General features: G+C 39.5%; 1 protein-coding gene and 1 long non-coding RNA gene across 9 annotated transcripts in view; one reads left to right on the top strand and one right to left on the bottom strand.

Moving 5' to 3' along the window:
• The window catches only part of BANK1 (B cell scaffold protein with ankyrin repeats 1), a 160,410-nt gene that overhangs the window by 16,581 nt on the left and 124,072 nt on the right, over positions 1-19,757 (top strand). For all 8 annotated transcript variants that reach the window (XM_068942003.1, XM_068942001.1, XM_068941997.1 and 5 more), the window contains 2 exons: positions 5,161-5,559; positions 14,352-14,417. In XM_068942003.1, coding sequence (XP_068798104.1) covers positions 5,161-5,559; positions 14,352-14,417 — 465 coding nt within the window. The remainder of the gene's footprint in view (positions 1-5,160; positions 5,560-14,351; positions 14,418-19,757) is intronic.
• LOC138067167 (uncharacterized) lies at positions 10,454-14,597 on the bottom strand. The gene is made up of 3 exons (XR_011140908.1): positions 14,528-14,597; positions 12,827-13,114; positions 10,454-11,156 (listed from the first exon to the last, which is right to left on the bottom strand). It is a non-coding gene; the product is annotated as an uncharacterized lncRNA (long non-coding RNA).

The following is a 19,757-nucleotide window of genomic DNA, read 5'->3' as shown; positions in this document are numbered from 1 at the left end:
GGAATTCGGAATAAAAGGCCCAATCCTTTTTCCTCTTTCATACTGGTTTTCATCACCAGCTGCTTTCCTTTCTCAGATCAGCTGAAGGAAGCCTCTCTGCTGCAAGTCTAGTAAAAGAAAGGACTTCTGCATTTGTTGCGCTTTCCCATCTTTTTCTGGGTTCTTTGTATACAAATTTCATTTGTCCCCTTCCTTTTTCAACGTAGTGTTTGAAAACAATTTGAGTTTTCTCCACACAGATACGAAAAGCTGATGTGACTGGGGCAAGGGTTATGAACTGACTGGTTACTTTCTTGTTAGGGTTGACAGTGACAAGCTTGTTTGAGAGGTAATATGAACACCTGGGAAGCAGGGAGAGCAACAGGGAATGGCATTGTTGTGCTCCAGTGCTCTAACAGGAGAAGGCTGTAGGTGACCTGGAGAAATATGGTGATCCATCATTCTACAAAAACTTACATAAGTATTGGTATTGCAGTGACACTTTTTTACCAAAATTAATCTTAGGCAGATTTTTCTACCTGAGCCTAATTGAAATCGAATTTATTCAGGTCAAGCGAAGTATGTTAATGCTGACTTGCTAGAAACAACTGTAGTAAATGCAGATCTCTAGAAAAGCAGAGCACAGCATTTGAAAACACTAAGCCTTTTAAGGGCAGAGGATAAGTTCATATCTGTGAAGCTGACTTGCTTTTTGTGATCTTATCCAAGACTAGTGTAGCTGTGTGCTTCTTGCTCAGTTCTAAAAGAACAGAATTTAACTTTTATGAGATTGCAAGATCTGTTTAGATTCAGAAGCAGAGGTACATGTTTAAAAGTAGCTACAATCCCCAAATCTTTAATTTTTCCTTTGCTTTCCCAATGTATTTAGTGCGTCACAGTTCTTGCATGGAGATTCCTTTCACTTTATAATATGTTTGTTCAGAGTTTTTTCTTCTGTAGTATATCTTATAATTGTTGCCTGAAAAAGGACATTCTTCTGCCTTCCTGTACAAGATCTTGATTCCCACCCACTCACACTAGTCTGCAAAGATACTCTCATCTCTTTTGGTTCTTGTCAGCAGGTCTTTTCAAACAAGGCTTCAGACTGTGTTTCGTGAGACTGTGCTTTTTTGGGCGGCCACACATCAGTAACTAGAGAACAGTTGGCTTGTCAGAAGAGCCCTTTTGTGCTATGGATGATTGCATAAATTCTCTTATTGCTTCTCATCGCTGAACTAATAATACATTTTTATTTCTACCTTTGAGTCAGTTTCCAAGTAGGAGCAGTTGAAGCATGGCTTAATTTTGTCAGGATATGATAGCTTCTATTACACTAACTTCCAAGGGAACAAATTTCATCTTAACTTACATTATATACCAAGTGCAGTAACTTCAAAGAAATATTCAGTGAGCGATGAAAATAATGAAGGAAAACTCTAGCTGAAAAGTTAAGTGTTACTATGTATTCAGCATTGGGTAGTGTTGCACCAAAGTTAGAGTTCAGCTTTTGTTGTTTCACATAATGATACTGTTTTGAAGGCAGAGTTTTAGGTGGACTGTAACTTTCAAGTAAGCCTTTTTTCAAGTATCTACATCTTAGTGGTATTTCTAAGGGAAAGAAAGAAAAAAGCTTAAGGTATGTGGAGTGGAGAGGGGACTTTAACTATTCTTGGGGTAAACTTTGGCTCTGCATTTGAAGTCATGCATGCATTTTAAAATTTTCACTATAATACAGTTTGAGAAGTAACACATAATTCTGCATTCATTCACAACATCCAAGTTAATTAACAGTCTGGAAGGATATCTTGGAAAGTAACAAATCAATGGCAGGAAAAAAGTAAATATAAGCATATAATTCAAAACGAACCCACATTTGGTTTCCCACTTCTAAATCAAAGATAGCAATAGATAATTTAATAGCACTAGTTGTTGTCTGCAAACCAAAAAGCACTGCACCAAATTGTAGTATAAAACCTAGCTCAGTATGAGTCTTTCCTCAATGTTATGACTCTTCCCTCTTTTACAGATAGAGACAAACGAAACATGGCAGCTGCATTTAAAGTTTTGAGATGTATATCTCAGAGCTTTCTTCAATCAAGCTTGGTATTAGATATTTCACTCCCTTTTCTTATACAAATAAAGCATTCTTTTTCACTTCTCATTTGAAAATCAATATTGTAAAAAAGAAATGCAATTGAGCCTTCAATAAACATCTTTAAAATTTTCTCATTCACTCTTAGCTAAGATCAAAGCTGCAGACTTAGGTGTAGAAGCACCATATAGAAAAAGAATTACTGCTACTTTTATCATTTCAAGGCAACTTCCTCACTTTTATCTTTAGAATTTAAGTACTCAAGCCTTGTACTGCCCATTTGCACAAGGGTGGACTTCATGCCTTGTGTATATAGTTTTATTATGATTACTGCATAATGTTAGCTCTTTGCAGATATTTCTGCCTAAAAACCTGCTCATCCATGCCCAACACACAGGGAGTTCTTGAATTATGCCTGAAGGGTCAGATCCAGTGTACTTTCCTACTTCAGGATGTAGGAATGCCTCTTGGGTGCTTCCAGTCTGCACAGGGGTGTGGAGCAGGTGTGCACCATTCTTCCCCAGTCTTCTCCTTCATATGGAGAGGAAACGCAGCCTCCTAGCCAACAGGGTGCTGTGGTAGACTGCAGCAGATCCCTTTTTGTACAATCAGAAAACCAAGGTTCTCTGAAGCAATAAAAAATGCTTTTAGTCTTCAATTCAAACCTGATTTCAGAACTCAACCTCTTTTATTTTTTCTTGCAATTCTTCTTAGCTATGTCCTTACCCAAGTCCATCTTTAGGGGAAATGAAGCTCAGCATGAATTTATAATGAGGTCTTTTAACTTAAAGACTGAATGTGACCATTTTGTGAGTAACCAAGGCAATCCCAAGTGAGATTAAGATTTTTTTTTTTTTCTTCTCATATACTGTGTCAAGGAACTACTACCCTGTGTATAGCTTTTGGTTACTCAAAAAATATTTTGAGAAGCTGAAAGAGTTCTCACAAGTTCAGAAGGAGCAGTAGGAGTTCTATAAAACCTCTTTCATAGTGAGAAATGTAATAAGCCCAGTTTATGAACTGTAACCAAGACAAAGCTAAGAGTCAATTCATAAGAGTCTGAAGACCTTAGGGAGAGATTTCTGAGGGCAGATAGTTCTTCAGATTTGCAGAAAAACATAAAATGGCGTGCTGTCATTGGAAGTTGAAACTAAACAAATTCAAATGAAATGTAAATGCAAAGATTAGGCAGCCTCTTTAAATCAGTACTTTTAAAGGACCATTGTAGTGCTTCTAGAAATTATGGACCAGAAAGAGAAGTTTGGTAATATCATTTCCTATGATATGGTCAGACTGAAAGATCTTCTGGCCTTGCAACTCTGAATGCCATTTACTCTTTTGAAATTGCACAGACTTCATAGCTTTTTGTCTGGTTTTTCTGTAAGTCTCACAGAGAAAGTGAAGAACAAGATCCTGAAAACAAATAACAGTGCAGCTAAGTTCTGTAGAATCACAAGTAGGTTTCTTATCCTAGTGCCATAAAACACACAATTTTGCTCCAAGTTAAATAAGGAATACAGTACTATTTTTATAATTAAATTTTAGCATTTCAGCAACAGCAGGCATTTTTCAGAATACTTTTCTGCTTTCCCCATGACAAATGTGGCCTTCACTATTCCAAATGTATTTTTGACAAATCACAGTATTTGAGTGTATTATTCACGGTCAGTCATCTTGGAATGTCATCACCCACTACCACATTCAGCACAATCCTGTATGGTTTGCTATGACACAAAACTATGTGGGGTTTTTTTGGTTGGGTGGTGTTTTGTTTTTTTTTTTATTTGAAAGGATGACCATTCCCAAATGTTTGAAAGAAGGCAGCTTTGCTCAAGTGTATTTAGAGACATGTAATGAACTCAAGGGGTTAAGCCATAGCATCCCTATTCTACAGTCTTCAGTTTGCCGTCACCTGGGTAAACTTTGTTTGAAATCTCTCTTGAGTGAAAAAATGAATGAGCAAAGTTTAGAAATTTATTTTAAAAAGAAGGAAGGTCAAATGGCTAAAGCACTAATCCTGGACTCTGGAGGTCTATGTTCAGTTTCTCACTTTGCACCATGGACTCTCTATGGGACCCCTAACAAGCTATTTATCTTCCTTAGCTACCCGAAAGTGCATCCCAGTATCCAGATCTAATGTGTGTTCAAGAAATGTTTTAGGTCTTTGTATGTCCACCATTTCCCTTTTATTTCCTTTTCCTTTGGTATTCTCAAAGAACCACCCTGGCGCATGGCAAGCAAGTGCCAGTTAGTTTGCCTGGCTCGTCAGGAACCTGGGAGATACAGTGGAGTGCAGTGGAAGTGAGGTGCAGCGGCTGCATCTGTTCCCGAGTCTTACTGTTGCCCCACAGGGATATTGTGAGGCTCCCTGTGATTGTGAACTACTCCAGTGGGATTAAACGACCTTGATATTTTGATGTATGTTTGTATTGATCAGCAAATTATGGTTAGTATGGTTTCATACCATCACCCTATTAAAAGCATGAATGAATGTTGCTCTTCTTACTAGCATTGTTTCAAATCTCAAAGAGAAAGCAGAGCTAGAAAAAGCCGTTCTAGATGTATTTTTATCAGATTCATTAAAAAATGTTATTGGAATAAGGACAGTAGAAAAAGACTAACAATAATCTTAATACTGTACTACCAAAATACCCTGAGCGTATCAGTTCTGTTTGTAGTGAAGTCAAATCACGTCCAGTATTCAAATATATATTCTTTATTGCTGTCATTAAAAGCTAACTGTTGCATTTTTAACAGAATTACCCATTCATCAATAATCTGGGAGTAAGAAGAATGTGTGAATGCACTCTGCTTTCAACACTGCAATTTCAGTATTTATTCTTAAATGCTAGTGGAAGGTGTCGTAAACATAGCACGTTCTGAGCTGTTTAGCCAGCATTTTTGTGGATGATCTTTCTGTGCTGGCCTAGAAATAAGGAGATGGTTGTCATTTCAGGCTGATCCTGTCCTGTTTCTTGAGCACCTCAAGGTGTTAAGAGGGGGGAAAAAAACTAACGTTCTGGTTTCTGATATTTAAAATGTGTTCCAAATGGTTTTGAAATGATTTTTAAATGTTTTTTTCTCTTTAGAACATACAAAGGATATTCTCATGATTTATGAACAAGAAGCAGAAGAGTGGGCTCTGTATTTAAAAACTCTTTTCAAACACATAGTGAATGAAGAAGGAATCTTGCTCTACAGCCTCGAGAGTTCTTCTATCAAGCACCTGGAGTTATTCTCTTTATCCTGTTATAAATGTAAAGTGCTGATACTGTCGTGTGGACTTCTTGAAAGTCTGAATCAAAAGAGAAGTTATTTTCTCGAGCAAGTTCTCAAACCTCCAAATAATGTGGTGATTCTGCTTTGCGGGGTAGAGAATTCAGATATTCTCTATGATGTACTGACTTTGGAGAAAGGCAGCAAAGAGATCTCCACTGATCAAGAACCTGAGGAATATCTCTCCATTGTTACTGGAATTATTCAATCAGGTAATCTAAAACCTAAAACTCTTATTCAGATAGTCTTCTAGCTGTATTCATATCCTTTGAAAGGGAAAAAAGTGATAATTTAAATTTTCTGAAGAAATGATCACTCTTCAGCTTGATCCAACAGTTTTAGTATTTTTGATGAGGCATTTACTACTGAAGTCTGAAACTGTTGTGTTCTTAGTCCAGCTTCAGAAGGAAGCAGCTTTGGAAAGTCTAAAAGCTGCTGCTGGCATCACCCTGTCATGGAAGATTAAAGAGCTGAAATACGCTTGTTTCTGTTTCCTGCATTTACAAATCTCAGATATCGTACAAAAATCTGGGTTTATATTTCATCTCTTTCAAAATGCTTTAATGTGACAGTGTATATCTCTCTAGCTAAACCTGGCTGAGTGAAAAATATTTACTGAGTAAGCCCCAGTTTTGTGGATGGCATCATTTCCAGTGTGTCCCACGCAAGCTGTAAGAGCAGAAATTCTCTTTCCTTTTTACAGACTCAAATAAGAAGTCTGTACTAGAAGGTCCAGTTTGTATATCCATGGAAGCAACAAAGAAGCGTTGAAATAAAAATTAGCACTTGCTGAAATGTAAGAAAAGTTTTTCCTGAGGATGAGAGGTACTGAAGTGGCAAAGAGGTCTTGTGCTAATCTGTGCACATGATTAAATTTAATCTGGACGTGCTTTGGTGGACTGCACAAATGTGACTGAGAAATAGTTTTTCAGGCAGGCAGGTGTCTTGGCAACTTTGCAGAAACAGCCTAAGTTATGGACAGGTTTCAGACAGACAGCTGTGTATTTTCCTTTGAGAGCATACGTACTGTTGCTTCTTTGTAGTCCCTAGGTCTCTTGTTTCTCTCAGCTCCTGCTGTTTTGTGTGCTGAGCAGAACATTGTGGTTCTGTCTCTGTTAATCTGCAAGGTGCCACTTTACAGGCAAAGGAGCTTGGTCTTGAGAAGGATATTCTGCAGCTCAGGAGTTTTACTCTGAGATGAACCTGTGTCTGGAAGCATGTTGGATTCAAATGAACAAGCAAGGGTATTCTTTTGAGCACAGGGGTACAGAGACCCCAGCTGAGTCAGTGAGCTATCTGAATGTCCCTGCTGCCTTGTGCTTGAGCTGATAAGCTTAAGCAGGCTGTATTGCTTTCAAACATGCCCTGAATGTCTCTGCAGACATGTGCCCTGACTATGCAGTCTGACTAGTTCAGATCCATGCTTGCAAAACTAAGTTTTACACTCCCCCTTCCCAGCAATCTCTTCTTTTTAACATTTCTTGCTGATCAGTATTTATTAACCTTTTTGACAGCATATCCTTTTCTTCTGAGCATCTCTCAGGGTTTAGGTTTTGGAGCTAATTAAAGTTGTCCAGTTTGGTTTCAGGAGGTAATGATTGCATTTTCTGGCAGTGTCTGATATTTAGCTTCAGAGAAACTCCTGAGCAGCTTTTCAGTGGAATGAAATCAATGGTCTATACTGTGTGTGTGTATAGGAAGGAACTGGACCCAGAGACTGTCTGTTGACTCATGCACAGGAAACTGCAAACTTCTCTAAGATAAACGTTTTCCTGGAAGAAAGATGATGGTTTTTCACTTCACTCTGCGCGGTCACAAAATATTTATTGCATCTGCCTTCAGGATTTTACAGTACATTGTAATGTCAAGCAAACAATAGGTGCTCGAATTATCTTTTCTTTGGCAGTGGCCAGTATCAGCAGCTTCAGAGACAAGTGCAAAAATGAGTTAATGAATAGTTGTCAAAGACGTTGATCTCAGTGTGTACATCTTTGCAAGGCATGCAGACTGCAGCTGAGATCAGACAAGTTCAGATGACTGAACTGGTCCCAGGACTGGGAGTAGTGTTGCTGCCTAGCGCTTGACAGTGTAGGCCCTGCTACATAGAGACATAGAGAGATAAATGCTCTCACCTTGCTATTTTCTGCATTTGTGTGCCCTACCCATCAAGTAGGCCAGCTTAAATAGAGTGCTTGCTAGGAGAGCTCTGCATAGTGCAAGTTTTGCTGTTGCCTGGGTGTAATCTAAACTCTGAGGAATAAAGATGTACATCTCTTATTATTTACCTCTGCTTAAAGGTAAGGATGACTTTTTGCAGTGTCTGTATTTGTGTTACTCTTTTGTTGAGTTCTGTTAAGCTCTTTGCTTTTGTGATATCTGTGGCAGGCATTTTGACAGTTCATGCATTTGGGGAAAATGTTTTTCCTTTGTGTTTAAAATGGCTTGCTAAGGCCGTTATTAAGTATACTTGGCTTATTCCTCCTGTGGCACAATTCTTGTATGCCTTTCCTCAGTACTATACACTCACAAGATTTCTCATCTCTCTTGATATAGGTCATCTTCTTCCACCTCTTTTGTTTTCTGTGCTTATTTGTTGTTCCTGATATTTCTGCTTTTGGAGATGGTGATCAAAACAGTTATGTGTATGTTCTTCATTCTTTTCCTTTCCCTTTCCCTCTTTTTATAAACATTATTCATTACTAATAATTTTTTTTCCTCCATACGTTTATACCTTCATGTGTCCTCAATATTAACAAAGAGCTTTTACTCTACAAGTGTCAGAATTTGTAGAGAAGTGATATGCTTTAATTACAATAATTACATGGCACCATACTGTTACTCTCCACCACAACTAAATTCAGTTCATCCCATAGGACAGCAGGCCCTCAAGGTGCTAGGTCTGATTCCAGGGTTCAGGAACAGCTTGGAATTAGTAAGAACAATGGAAGATGAATGCTAATTCAGGTCATTATCCTACAGACCTGAAGAGTTATTAATGGTGTAGCTTAGGTGCTAGTAAGCACCACTCTCCCACTACAACTTTCTCTGTACACTGCAGTTCCCAGACAAGATAAGTTCTCAGCAATCTCTTCTCTTGACTCTTTGTGCTGTCTGAACAGTCTGAGATGGAAGAGTACATAAGTAAATCCAATTTTATTTCCCTCCTCCCCAATTATTTTTGAACAGCCTCTCACCTACCAAGTGGTGCCAAATTCACCCCTTTGGGGCAGGTGATGCTCTTTATTTGTTGGCACTTCCTTCTACCTCTAAAGCAGTATGTATTCCAAAAATGCTAGTCAAAAACTATTACTAATTAAAATGCTCGGTAAAACCAAACAAAATGCAAGGTGTATGGGTTTTTCTACCCAGTAGAGAGCTTGTTCACCCTGTAGTATTCGAACACAAAGCACAAACAAAGAGTTTGTCATTCCCTCATTGTGCATGTTCTGGGGGGAGCAAATGGGAAATTGAGACATGGAAACTGTCCTTTCTGACATATGTTTCCTCAAAGGTGACAGATTTTATTATATTCCCCATACATGTGAAGAAGAATGCAAATTTTTTTGTTTCTGTCAAGAGGTTCCTTTAACAGGGTGGGTTCACAAAGGCATGTTTACAGCAATACTATCTGAAACTCTTATATTCAGATTTGGTATTGTTTTTCATATTAGTATATTCCACTTTGAGAAAGAGTGGAATATTCAGAAAATTTATTTTTCTATGTTATCATCTAAGGTGACCCAGTGTGACTGTAGTTAATTAGCATTCTGACTTTTCTTTGCAGCAGCTTTCTGTGAAAGTAGAATCAGGAGATGTATTTGTTTGCATCAGTCCTTTTTTCCTTTTACTTTCTACTCTTTCAGTCTGAACTGTGCACCGTTTTCTTCTCAAATTGACATACTTTTGATGTATTGAATATCTTCGTTTTTTTAACCTAAACTTGTGTGGTCTTGAAATTGCTTGTAGTTCAAATTCAGGCTGTTCATATATTTAAGCAAGTGATTTGCAGGTATAGACAGACAAAATATTTGCAGCTATGAGTACTTACTTAGCTCTCTGAAGGCCCTAAATTTCTCTTGCAATTATTTGTGCCTCAGCATTGATGATGGAAAAGGAAGACAGATTTTGCAGTTCTAATCTGGTACAGATACATCCCTGTGTCACTATTTCTAAAGTGTACTGACACTTTTATGAGACTCTTTTGTGGGGCTTCTCTGTTCCAGAGGAGGAACCTTAGTATCCGTTAGTCTGCTTAGTGTTTTGTTAGGTTTGATTTGTGTTTGCACAGCTCACAGAAAAATTAAGAATTCCTGTCACTTCTACCTCTGACCTCGTCTCTAAAAAATGGCAGGATCTTTTTGCCATGACATGAAGAGAATCTACTGCTATAAAAATGGGCAGCTAAGAACTGCTCAACAAATATCTGCTATTATATTGAAAACTGGAAATAGGTACATTAAGTAAGATAACACAAACAGAAAACTGCATCCACAGTCCTTGACAACCCAGGAAGGATTCTCAGAAGGAATACGAATCTTTTGCCTGAGACAACAATATGCCATTAATTTCTGATAACTAAAAAGTATTCAGTATGCCAGCACACAATTTTAACCACCGAAAAGAGTGATCTTTAAGAAAAGGTGGTTTTGCGACTACTAGTAAGGCATAGCTCTGGAGTAATGAGATACCAGCATTTTGTATTTGTCCCTTAATTAGTACATATAGGACCAATAAACTGAGAGTTTAAAATGGGGCTTAACATATGTAATAAGTCCTTAGCCCGCTTCAAATATGACTGCCATTGTGCAGGTCACAGAAAAGAGAAATGAACCAATGTATTCTTACCATAAACCTTTATGGTATCAGTTTCCTGACTTTTCTGATACGTTTCTGGCACATTGGTGTTGATGTTGGTATTATACCAGGGATGAATTTGGGTATAATGTTTGAATAACAAAATAATACTTCACATTTTGGATCCACTGTTTCATTTATTCTCCTGTAAAATCCTCTTTTGCACTGATACTCAAATGTTAGTAAGTAATGAAAATAAGAATTTTCTTACACTGTCAGCAGGACTTGTGCTAATGAGCGAAAAGCCTGATTTAAGTGAGAACTTGCCCACTGGCTTCAATGTGCAAATATTTCACCTCAGTTTTGACAATAACTTGGAGGCTGCAAAGAAATGAAGGCAAAGCGCTAAAAAAGAACCAGAGGTCAAGAGGAGACAGAAAATGCTGCAGATTTTTTGTATGTTTTTCATTAATACTGAATATGATGAGATACGTGTGCAGTTTTTCCTTTTAGAATGTTGAACTAAAGCCTAGTTTGTATTTTTCATGCGAACACATGAGGTAGAGTAAATAGAGAGAAGTGAGAAGGTGGTTCTGGCCTTACTCACTGCTAGCAGAGGGTGGGTACAGTGGATGAGGCGCAATTGTGTCCTTCTCCTCTCCACTCAACACATTTAGATTTGGACAGTGGTTATTGCTGTTGGTGCTTTAAGACAGTAAAGTCATCTGCTCACAGAGGAGCATCTCAAATGGCGATTAAACTTCCTTATAAATTCATCCAGATTGTTTTGGTTTTAATCACTAGCAAAAGGGGCTTTTGGATAGCTGAAGTATACTATAGGTTAGTTCTTTTTCCCATTTTGCCCTGCCAATGAGCGTCTGAACTGCTTTGCAGAGACTTCGATATGATTTCCGGATTAAGCAGTCTTCCTGACATGTTGTGTTTCTCCATCTCCACACGTACTGATTGCAAGGGCACCAATGCAGTGGCAGAATTTTCTTTGTAATGAGGACAGCTGTCAATGAAAAAATGTGATTAGTGTTGCAAGCTTCTTTCATATGGCACCTGATCCTGGGTATTTCTAACCAGAAGTGAAACTAAACTGGCAGCCTGGAGGTGGCAACCATAGGTAGGCTCTTGAGAGTGCCATCTCCTGCTAGTTAAACAGCTTAATTTCTCTCTTCTTTTCTTAATCCACAAAATCCAGAGAAGACTTTTCATCATGTGATTGGATTTTTTAACATTTCATATTTTTATCTGTCTAGCCAGTCATGGTGATCTGTACTCCTGCATATTGAAGTATGCATCATGTATGTGATGTTTATCTCTCTCTTTTTTTTTTTTTTAAGACACTAATTGGATGAAAATTGCTTACACCTGGAAAAGTGAATGCCCTGACATCTTAAAAGTGAATGTCTTTTAATGGCATTTAGGACAAGTTTCTAACGAGCTTTATTAATGCTATAAGTCAAATGAATAGAAGGTAAAATTAGTACATGCTGTAGGACTGATGTTTGATTAATGTGCAGTGATTTTTAGTGTTGTTTATGTAGCTTATACTTATTTTCAAAAAGAATGACTGGTTTTATTGCCATTACTCTATTTTTTCAAGGTTGCAAGTGGGCATTATCAAAGTTGTCTTGTTTACAGTCATCAGTCAGTATTTATTTGCAGTTGTAAGGCCCATAAATAACTGAAGTTTAGATTTCCAGCAGGTATTTTGGAGCTAGAGCTATAAAATGGCTATGTGAATCTGCAGTCATACATGTCCTTCATATAAGGTATTACTTACAGACTCTTGTCTGGTTTTATATTATGGTTAACTATGATAATTGTTGAAAAATTATTATTGCAAGGCATCTATAGAATCCTCTGGAAGTGCATTCTTTGTATATGCTTTGGTACACAAGTGTTACTGTAACACAAGTGATATTTGTAATTTGACCATGATGTATTTCTGCTAACCCAGAGTCAGCCTCTTAGAAATGAGATAAAGCAAGGGTCATTATGTTTTCCTAAAGAAAAGAATTGTAATACCCATCTCTGCATAAAAGAATTGGAATACTTATTTAAATTCATATTGAAGAAAATCAGTATTAGGATAGCAAAAAACCCAACTTTTTTGTATAAAATCAGATTTTGATCTTGATGGGATTTCTCTGTACTTATGTAAATGGCTCTGAGGACAGAGTTTGGTCCAGAAAATGTTAATAAAATTACAAAATTAAGTGTTCAAAAGTAAGAAAGTAACAGATATAAAGTAAAAGTAAGAAAGTAACAGATATAAAGTAGCCTATTAGGATTTAATTAGGCCCCTTGTTCATATGCATTGATTGCCTTTAATTATGTGAGTGCATCCTTCCCCCCTCTGCCCAAGAACCTGGCCTCATTAGTACACAGGATAAGTAGTACTCAGTTAATTAGCAGTTATATGATACTTTGTTTTGTGTTTGAGTTTGTGGTCACATTAATTATATATTGAATGCCATTCAATTCCTGTTGAGAAAACAATTATTAATTTCCTAATGTATTTTTCTGTATAACTCACTTCGGTAATATCCAAGTGCTATCCAAACATTAGTTGATTTGATCACCATTTTATGTATTAGTACTTAGGAAGATTAAGGTGAAGCATTTCTATTACTTCTACTACCACTTTGAAGCATGACTTTTCAGAACACTTACCAGTATATAGTACTTTTTATGTCCGTATCCAAACTCCCGTTAATTTCAGTTGCAGTTGTGACTGGTCAGATGTGTGCAGGTTAGCTGTGAAGTCTTAAGCTGGTCGTTCACAGAAAATGCAATACCCAACTAAGGAGCACTTCTGAAAAGCATGTTTTAAAAGGCTTGCCAGCAGGTTGCCTAGAAATTCCAGGATGGGAACAGAGAATGACAAATTCTCCAGAGCAGCAGTCAGCGAATATCGCTGCCCTTTCTGTCTCTGGAATCCCCTTCTCATTCACTGAACCCCTGTTGTTAAAAGAATAAATGGGTCAGAATATGGTAGACAGCAGCTTCTTTTAGTACAAAACCACAAGTCGGTACCAGAGTAGGGTCTATCTTGTTGACTGTTTCTTTGAACTGGATCTGTACTGTGGATAGTACACAATTTACTCAAAAGGAGAAAAGTAATTTTTGAGTGTTTGGTTTTATGCAGCCTTACTAAGGTCACTGTAAAGCAGTCATTTTCTCAGGTTCCTCTCCTCAGGCTTCTCACCCCACCCTTCGTCTCTTTACCCAGTTACTCTTACTGTTAAGTCTTAATCCTGTGTCATTCAATTCTAGAGCATTCAGCGTCATACATACGATCCTGGTCGGGATTCTGCAAATGCTGTAGAGTAGGATTTCTGCTGAGTTTGCTGGATCTCACAGTATGGAGACCGAGCAGGCCTTCTCTCTCTCATGCTATTGTTACCAGATGTGGATAGAAAGTCTCCTGGTGCTTACTAGCCCATCAAAATCTTCTGAACAAATCTGAATTGACAGAAGGTTTTTTCAGTATTTGACCAGCACTTTGCATAATGTGGTCATGGCATTTTTGATTCAGGAATAGGAACACTGCGGACAGATTTATTGTATTGTGGAACACAGTCCTGCACAGCTGTTCTGTCTTCCAAAGCCCAGTCTCATCCATTTTCAGTTTCTCACGTTCTTACATGTGGTCCTATTCTCTTTTCTTTTGCCCAACTTCTCTCTCTTTGTCTGCTATGTTGACCTTCAGGGAAACTTTCTCACAGGCTCAAGCCTACATTTCTTATCTGCTGTAGTAAATTGGCAAGATTAGTTGCAGTTAACTTTACTGAAAAGGAGTAGTCTTATCCCTCTCCATGCCCCCTCGTCCCCCCCTCCCCTTTTTTTTTTTTTTAATCTGTGAAACTATATCTTTAAAACAGCTTTGTCTTATGTCTAAAATATTATCCAGAATCTCATTTAAAACAATGAAAATGGGTGTCCAGATATTTCCTTATTTCTGAGGTACTGGGTTGTTTGTTCATTTGTTTTCTTAACTCCACTCTACTTTGCCGAATCTTAGATTTTAGATTTTTTTTTTTAGTTTGATTTCTGATGTTGAGATCTTCCTAAGAGCAAACTGAAGATTCTGAGAAATATTCTAGTAGGATAGTGATGGTCACTATTATCAGAGTTGATAACCATTGAAAGTTATTTCCAAGGAGATACCCATTAAAGAATTATTCTTTTTTCCTAGGTAAACCACAGAATGAAAACTTTGAAGACTCCCTGTCTTATGTATATGAGGCAGTTCTTACAGATGGTGAGTTTGAATTTCCCTTGCATTTACTAGAATAAAGCCAGTACTCTTCAGAAAATTAAATTTGTTTTCTTACATCTTGTCAGACATGAAAGGCAATAAACTAACCTTACCTTAGCTGTGTAGAGGAACATGCCTTGTTCTCAAACATCCACCCACGCATCCACAACCCACGTGTTCTTGTGAGGAGTGCAAAAAAGGGAAGAGCTCTGACAGGGACATTTCCTTTTTCCTTGAATTTCAGAGTACAGAAAAAGGAAGACATGGAAAGCTTTCTTTTTCTGTTCCCATCATACTTGTAGTAGAAAGGGCGCTGATATGAGATTTCAGGTAGAAAAATCCTACTTGCATTACATTTTGCAGCATCACTCAGAAGCAGCCAGAGTTTGGCTGGGAGAAGCCCTACATCCAGACTTCAGCTCCTGTCGGCATTTGTCATTCTGGGTTATTTACATTTGTGAAAGCCCATGAGGAGTCACATTAGGGAAAAGGGAAGGACAAAATCTCCATTTGTTTTTAGCAAAGAGCCACATAACATGTTTCATATCCCTAATTCTAACTGAAACAACTCTAGGCTGACCCAAAGTTAGGCACCTTTGTGAAGTCACTGGCCCAACACCACCAGTTTGCTGACTGATGAAGAAGACTTTGAGACTGACTAAGTGTTCTTGGGGAATTCTTGGCTTATCAGTTTTGCGCTGCTGGACTTTGGCTGCAGAGCCAGTAGCCTCGTGTTTTACTGGCTAGGTGTTAAAGCAAAAGGATGCTGCAAGCTCATTGGCTCTTCTTTACTGAGACGTATTCAATATACATGTCAGTGGTGCATGGCGTTTAGAATTTTAACTTGAGTTATTGTCAAGATAGAGGCATCAACCTTTGTACTTTTGAAGGAACTATCCAAATCATTCCCACTTACCATGCTTTTATTCACAACGCGGAACAGTCTTGGAATTATGGAATATGGATTGGATTCTTCTCATATGAAACTAAAATGGCAAGCATGTTCAAGGAGCTCGCTGGATTCACTTCAAACACTAATAGGTGTGCAGTCCACAGGCCCAGACTAGAACTAAGCCCCTCTGAAATGTGTATGGTGTGGAAGTGGGTACTAAGCAGCAACAACTCTACTAAATCTTTTCCTGTTAGTCCTCCCTCATTCCCAGCCGAGACTGTTTATGACCTTCTTAGCATCTCAGGCTTACCAATGTGATCTCAAGCAGAAAGCTCCTGTAAAGCTGCACTATTTTATCCCCGCAGAACTTTTGTCAAGGTTTCCAAGGATGTGTCTCTCAGTCCTGTGTTGAATGTGCCATGGTTCAGTGCCTTCAACAAGTCTGCTAGTATAAAGGAGGGTTTTGTTCATTTCTGGCTCATTCTCTATTTGCACAAAAAGCTGACATCACTGTTCCTCTCATTCATGATCATGATGTCCATAAAAGAGATAGTAAAAGAAGGAATGATTACGGAAAACAGAGAAGCCCAAGAAAAGAAAGAGGAGGTGAGAGATGAGATGTTCCCCAAGTTAATCCCCCTTTAAAAACTGACTCTTTGTTCGTATGAATCCCTCTCTCCTTTTGTATGGTGACTTGAAGAGCAGCTGAATGGCTGATGTTAGTATAAAATGAATCTATGATTTTCTAACTAAGAAAGTATTGCATTGAAAGAGAAAATTTCACTTGAACTTTGCTGGAGTTGCCTTTTGGACCACATTTCTAAGTTGGGTTTTAGGAGTCATCTTGATAGCACTGGTTATGTTGAAGCACTCGAGAAGGAGAGGTCTGAAAATCTGTCCTTTCCACTGTAAACTCACCTTCATTCTCACCACTTAGGAGACTGATGTACCATGCCAGTAAAGTCAGTGTCATGCAATTTTTGCATTCCTAATACAACCTTCCTCCTGCTGGTGGCTGAGTAGCCGTAGGGCATTTCAAGTAGATACTATGTAATCACAATTGTAGCCTCTACTGGCTAATGATGTCCAGGAATGGCTAAGAGGACCAAAGAGATTCTCAGCTTCCGTAATGAGTGACAGGGCTAACTAGAGAAAAGGGATTTCCCGTAGCAATCTCTTACATGTGAGGAGAAGACTGATTCCTGACAGACTGTAAGGAAATAAGAGGTCAAGATTTCTTCTGTGGTGGTGTAACGCTGTAGAATGGGATACATCCACGAGTGCTGAGAGAGCTGGCAGGTGTTATTGCTAGGCCACTCTCCATCATCTCTGAAAGGTCAAGGAGAACAGGAGAGGTGCCTGAGGACTGGAAGAAAGCAAACCTCACCCCAGTCTTCAAGAAGGACTAGAAGGAGGAGCCAGGAAACTACAGGCCTGTCAGCCTCACCTCCATCCCGGGAAAGGTGATGGAACAGCTCCTCCTGGAGGTCATCACTAAGCATCTGGAGGACAAGAGGGTGATCAGGAGGAGTCAGCATGGATTCACCAAAGGGAAATCATGCTTGACCAATCTGACAGCCTTCTCTGATGGAACGACTGGCTGGGTAGATGAGGGCAGAGCAGTGGATGTTGTCCGCCTGGACTTCAGCAAGGCTTTGGACACTGTCTCCCATCACATCCTCCTAGGTAAACTCGGGAAGTGTGGGTTGCGTGAGTGGACAGTGAGGTGGATTGAGAACTGGCTGGATGGCCGAGCTCAGAGGGTTGTGGTGAATGGCGCAGAGTCAAGTTGGAGGCCTGTAGCTAGCGGTGTCCCCCAGGGGTCAGTCCTGGGTCCAGTCTTGTTCAATGCATTCATCAGTGACCTGGAGGAAGGGACAGAGTGCACCCTCAGCAAGTTTGCTGATGATACTAAGCTGGGGGGAGTGGCTGACACACCAGAAGGCCGTGCTGCCATTCAGAGGGACCTGGACAGGCTGGAGAGCTGGGCCGAGGGGAACCTCCTGAAGTTCCACAAAGGCAAGTGCAAGGGCCTGCACCTAGGGAGGAATAACCCCAGGCACCAGTCCAGGCTGGGGGTTGACCTGCTGGAGAGCAGCTCTGCCGAGAAGGACCTGGGAGTGCTGGTGGACAGCAAGTTAAGCAGGAGCCAGCCAATGTGCCCTTGTGGCCAAGAAGGCCAAGGGTATGCTGGGGTGCATTAGGCAGAGTGTTGCCAGCAGGTGGAGGGAGGTGATCCTGCCCCTCTCCTCAGCCCTGGGGAGGCCTCACCTGGAGCACTGTGTCCAGTTCTGGGCTCCCCAGTACAAGAGAGACGTGGCACTCCTGGAGAGAGTCCAGCGGAGGGCTCCAAAGATGAGGAGGGGACTGGAGCATCTCTCCTATGAGGAAAGGCTGCGAGAGCTGGGCCTGTGTAGCCTGGAGAAGAGAAGACTGAGAGGCGATCTCATCAACGTGTACAAGTATCTGAATGGGGGGTGTGGAGAGGATGGGGCCAGTCTCTTCTCCGTGGTGCCCAGCGACAGGACGAGAGGCAACGGGCACAAACAGAACCACAGGCAGTTCCATCTGAACCTGAGAAAAAACTTCTTCACTGTGAGGGTGGCAGAGCACCGGCACAGGTTGCCCAGAGAGGTAGTGGAGTCTCCTTCGCTGGAGATATTCAAAACCCGCCTGGATGTGATCCTGGGCAATATGCTCTAGAGGTCCCTACTTGAGCAGGGAGGTTGGACTAGGTGATCTCCAGAGGTCCCTTCCAACCTCAGCCATTCTGTGATTCTGTGAATAATCCTAGAATAATCCAATTACCACTAAAAACCTTTGGAGGGGACAGTACCCCAAGAATTGAAATGGTTGTAATTTCCGAGATGCATTAAGTCATCCTTTTAGAAGCCAAGAAAGGTAAGATAGCGGCTGCAAATGAAACAGTGTTTGTACCTCGTGGAAAATAGGTGAATCTTCAGGCTAACCAGATGAGTTTGGCTTTGGATGAATTTTGAAAAATGTATCCAGTATTTTCTTCTATCTAATAAAAGGAGAGTGTATACAGTGCTAAATTGCATATATGGCACAAAGCAGAAGTGTCAGTATCACAGGAGAAATTACAAACCAAGGAAGGATTTTTGCTAGAACCCTATAAACTCACAAAACAACAGCATTTTGGATAGGGCCTTAAGTGGAGATTGCCATGCTGAGTGTCTGTTTTGGATGTACAGATATTGTATAAAAGAAGGGACAAGCCGAGCGAAGATGGAATTTAGACTTCAACTGGAGTGAAATTGAACAGATCAGAAGTATAAAGCCTAAATGAGAAATCTAAAGCAGCAAGGGTGGAAAGAGCAGCAAGTGGCTGACAAGACAAATGAGGGGAAAAAAAACCAAAACCCAACCCCAAACAATATATCCAATAACACAAAGATAGATGAGGAATGAGCAAGCACTAACAATCAATAAGAAGTGATTGACTAAAGTGAATTGTGCAAGGCCCTGAGGGAAAAGGTCAGAGTACACTGGAAAATGGAAAAACAATATGATACGTGAGACCCTTTGGGGAAATATGAGCTACAAGCAGATGTGAAAACAATTGATTTGCTAGTACCTGTGAATTGATGAAAAGATCCAGTTGTGGAATGCTAATCACCATAATGCAAATTTATGAGGACTCATTCCTGTAGGTGGTAACTAAACAAGTCAGTTCTTGTAGCTATTCACAAATGTTCTTATGTGTTTACTTTATTTCAAGTTTATTTCTGTATTAGAAAAGTAGACTTATTTTTTATTACAAGAGAGATGTATTTTGAGAAGTTCGCTTGTGGTTCCTCAGGAAGTTTTCTGCTCCCCAAAGAAGCATTATTTATAATTTGTACTAAGGTTGGAAAAGTGAAGCAATCTGACTAGGATCTGGATATACAGCTTTGCAGCCTTATAATCACATAGCTAAAAATGTGAATGCCTTATTGTTGAATTATTTTTCATTATTTTGCCTGCAAACTCTATCTAACCTCAAATTAAAATACCCATTAGGTGTCATCAGACAAACTATTTCCGTTCGGTAGTATAGCTTTGTCTTCTTTAACATTTGCGATTAAGGCTCATATCCAGGCTCTAATTAACTGAATCAATTAGGGGCAGGCAAGCTGGGCACAACACGATGATGTTAATATATAGTAGTTGCCTGCCTATTAATTTAACAGCAGACATCTTTTGATCCTGCTCAGAGGTCTTGTGAAACTAGCTTGTATGTGCATACTGTGCCTGTTTCCTGCCTCATTCTAAACTGGGGGAAGGCCAGCACATTGTAATGAAATAGGTGGCATCGCTTCTGGAAATAAAGAATAGCTACCAGAGAACCTCTGCTCCACTGTTCATTCTTATAACACTATTTATAATCCTATTTTTACAAAACATGCCTATTCTGGGGTCTAGATGTTGGATTAAAGGACAGTGTCTTA

The sequence above is a fragment of the Struthio camelus genome, chromosome 4, assembly GCF_040807025.1.
Source record: "Struthio camelus isolate bStrCam1 chromosome 4, bStrCam1.hap1, whole genome shotgun sequence".
NCBI lineage: Eukaryota > Metazoa > Chordata > Aves > Struthioniformes > Struthionidae > Struthio > Struthio camelus.
The sequence above is the reverse complement of the archived record's forward strand: the minus strand, read 5'-3'. Positions and strand labels throughout refer to the sequence as shown.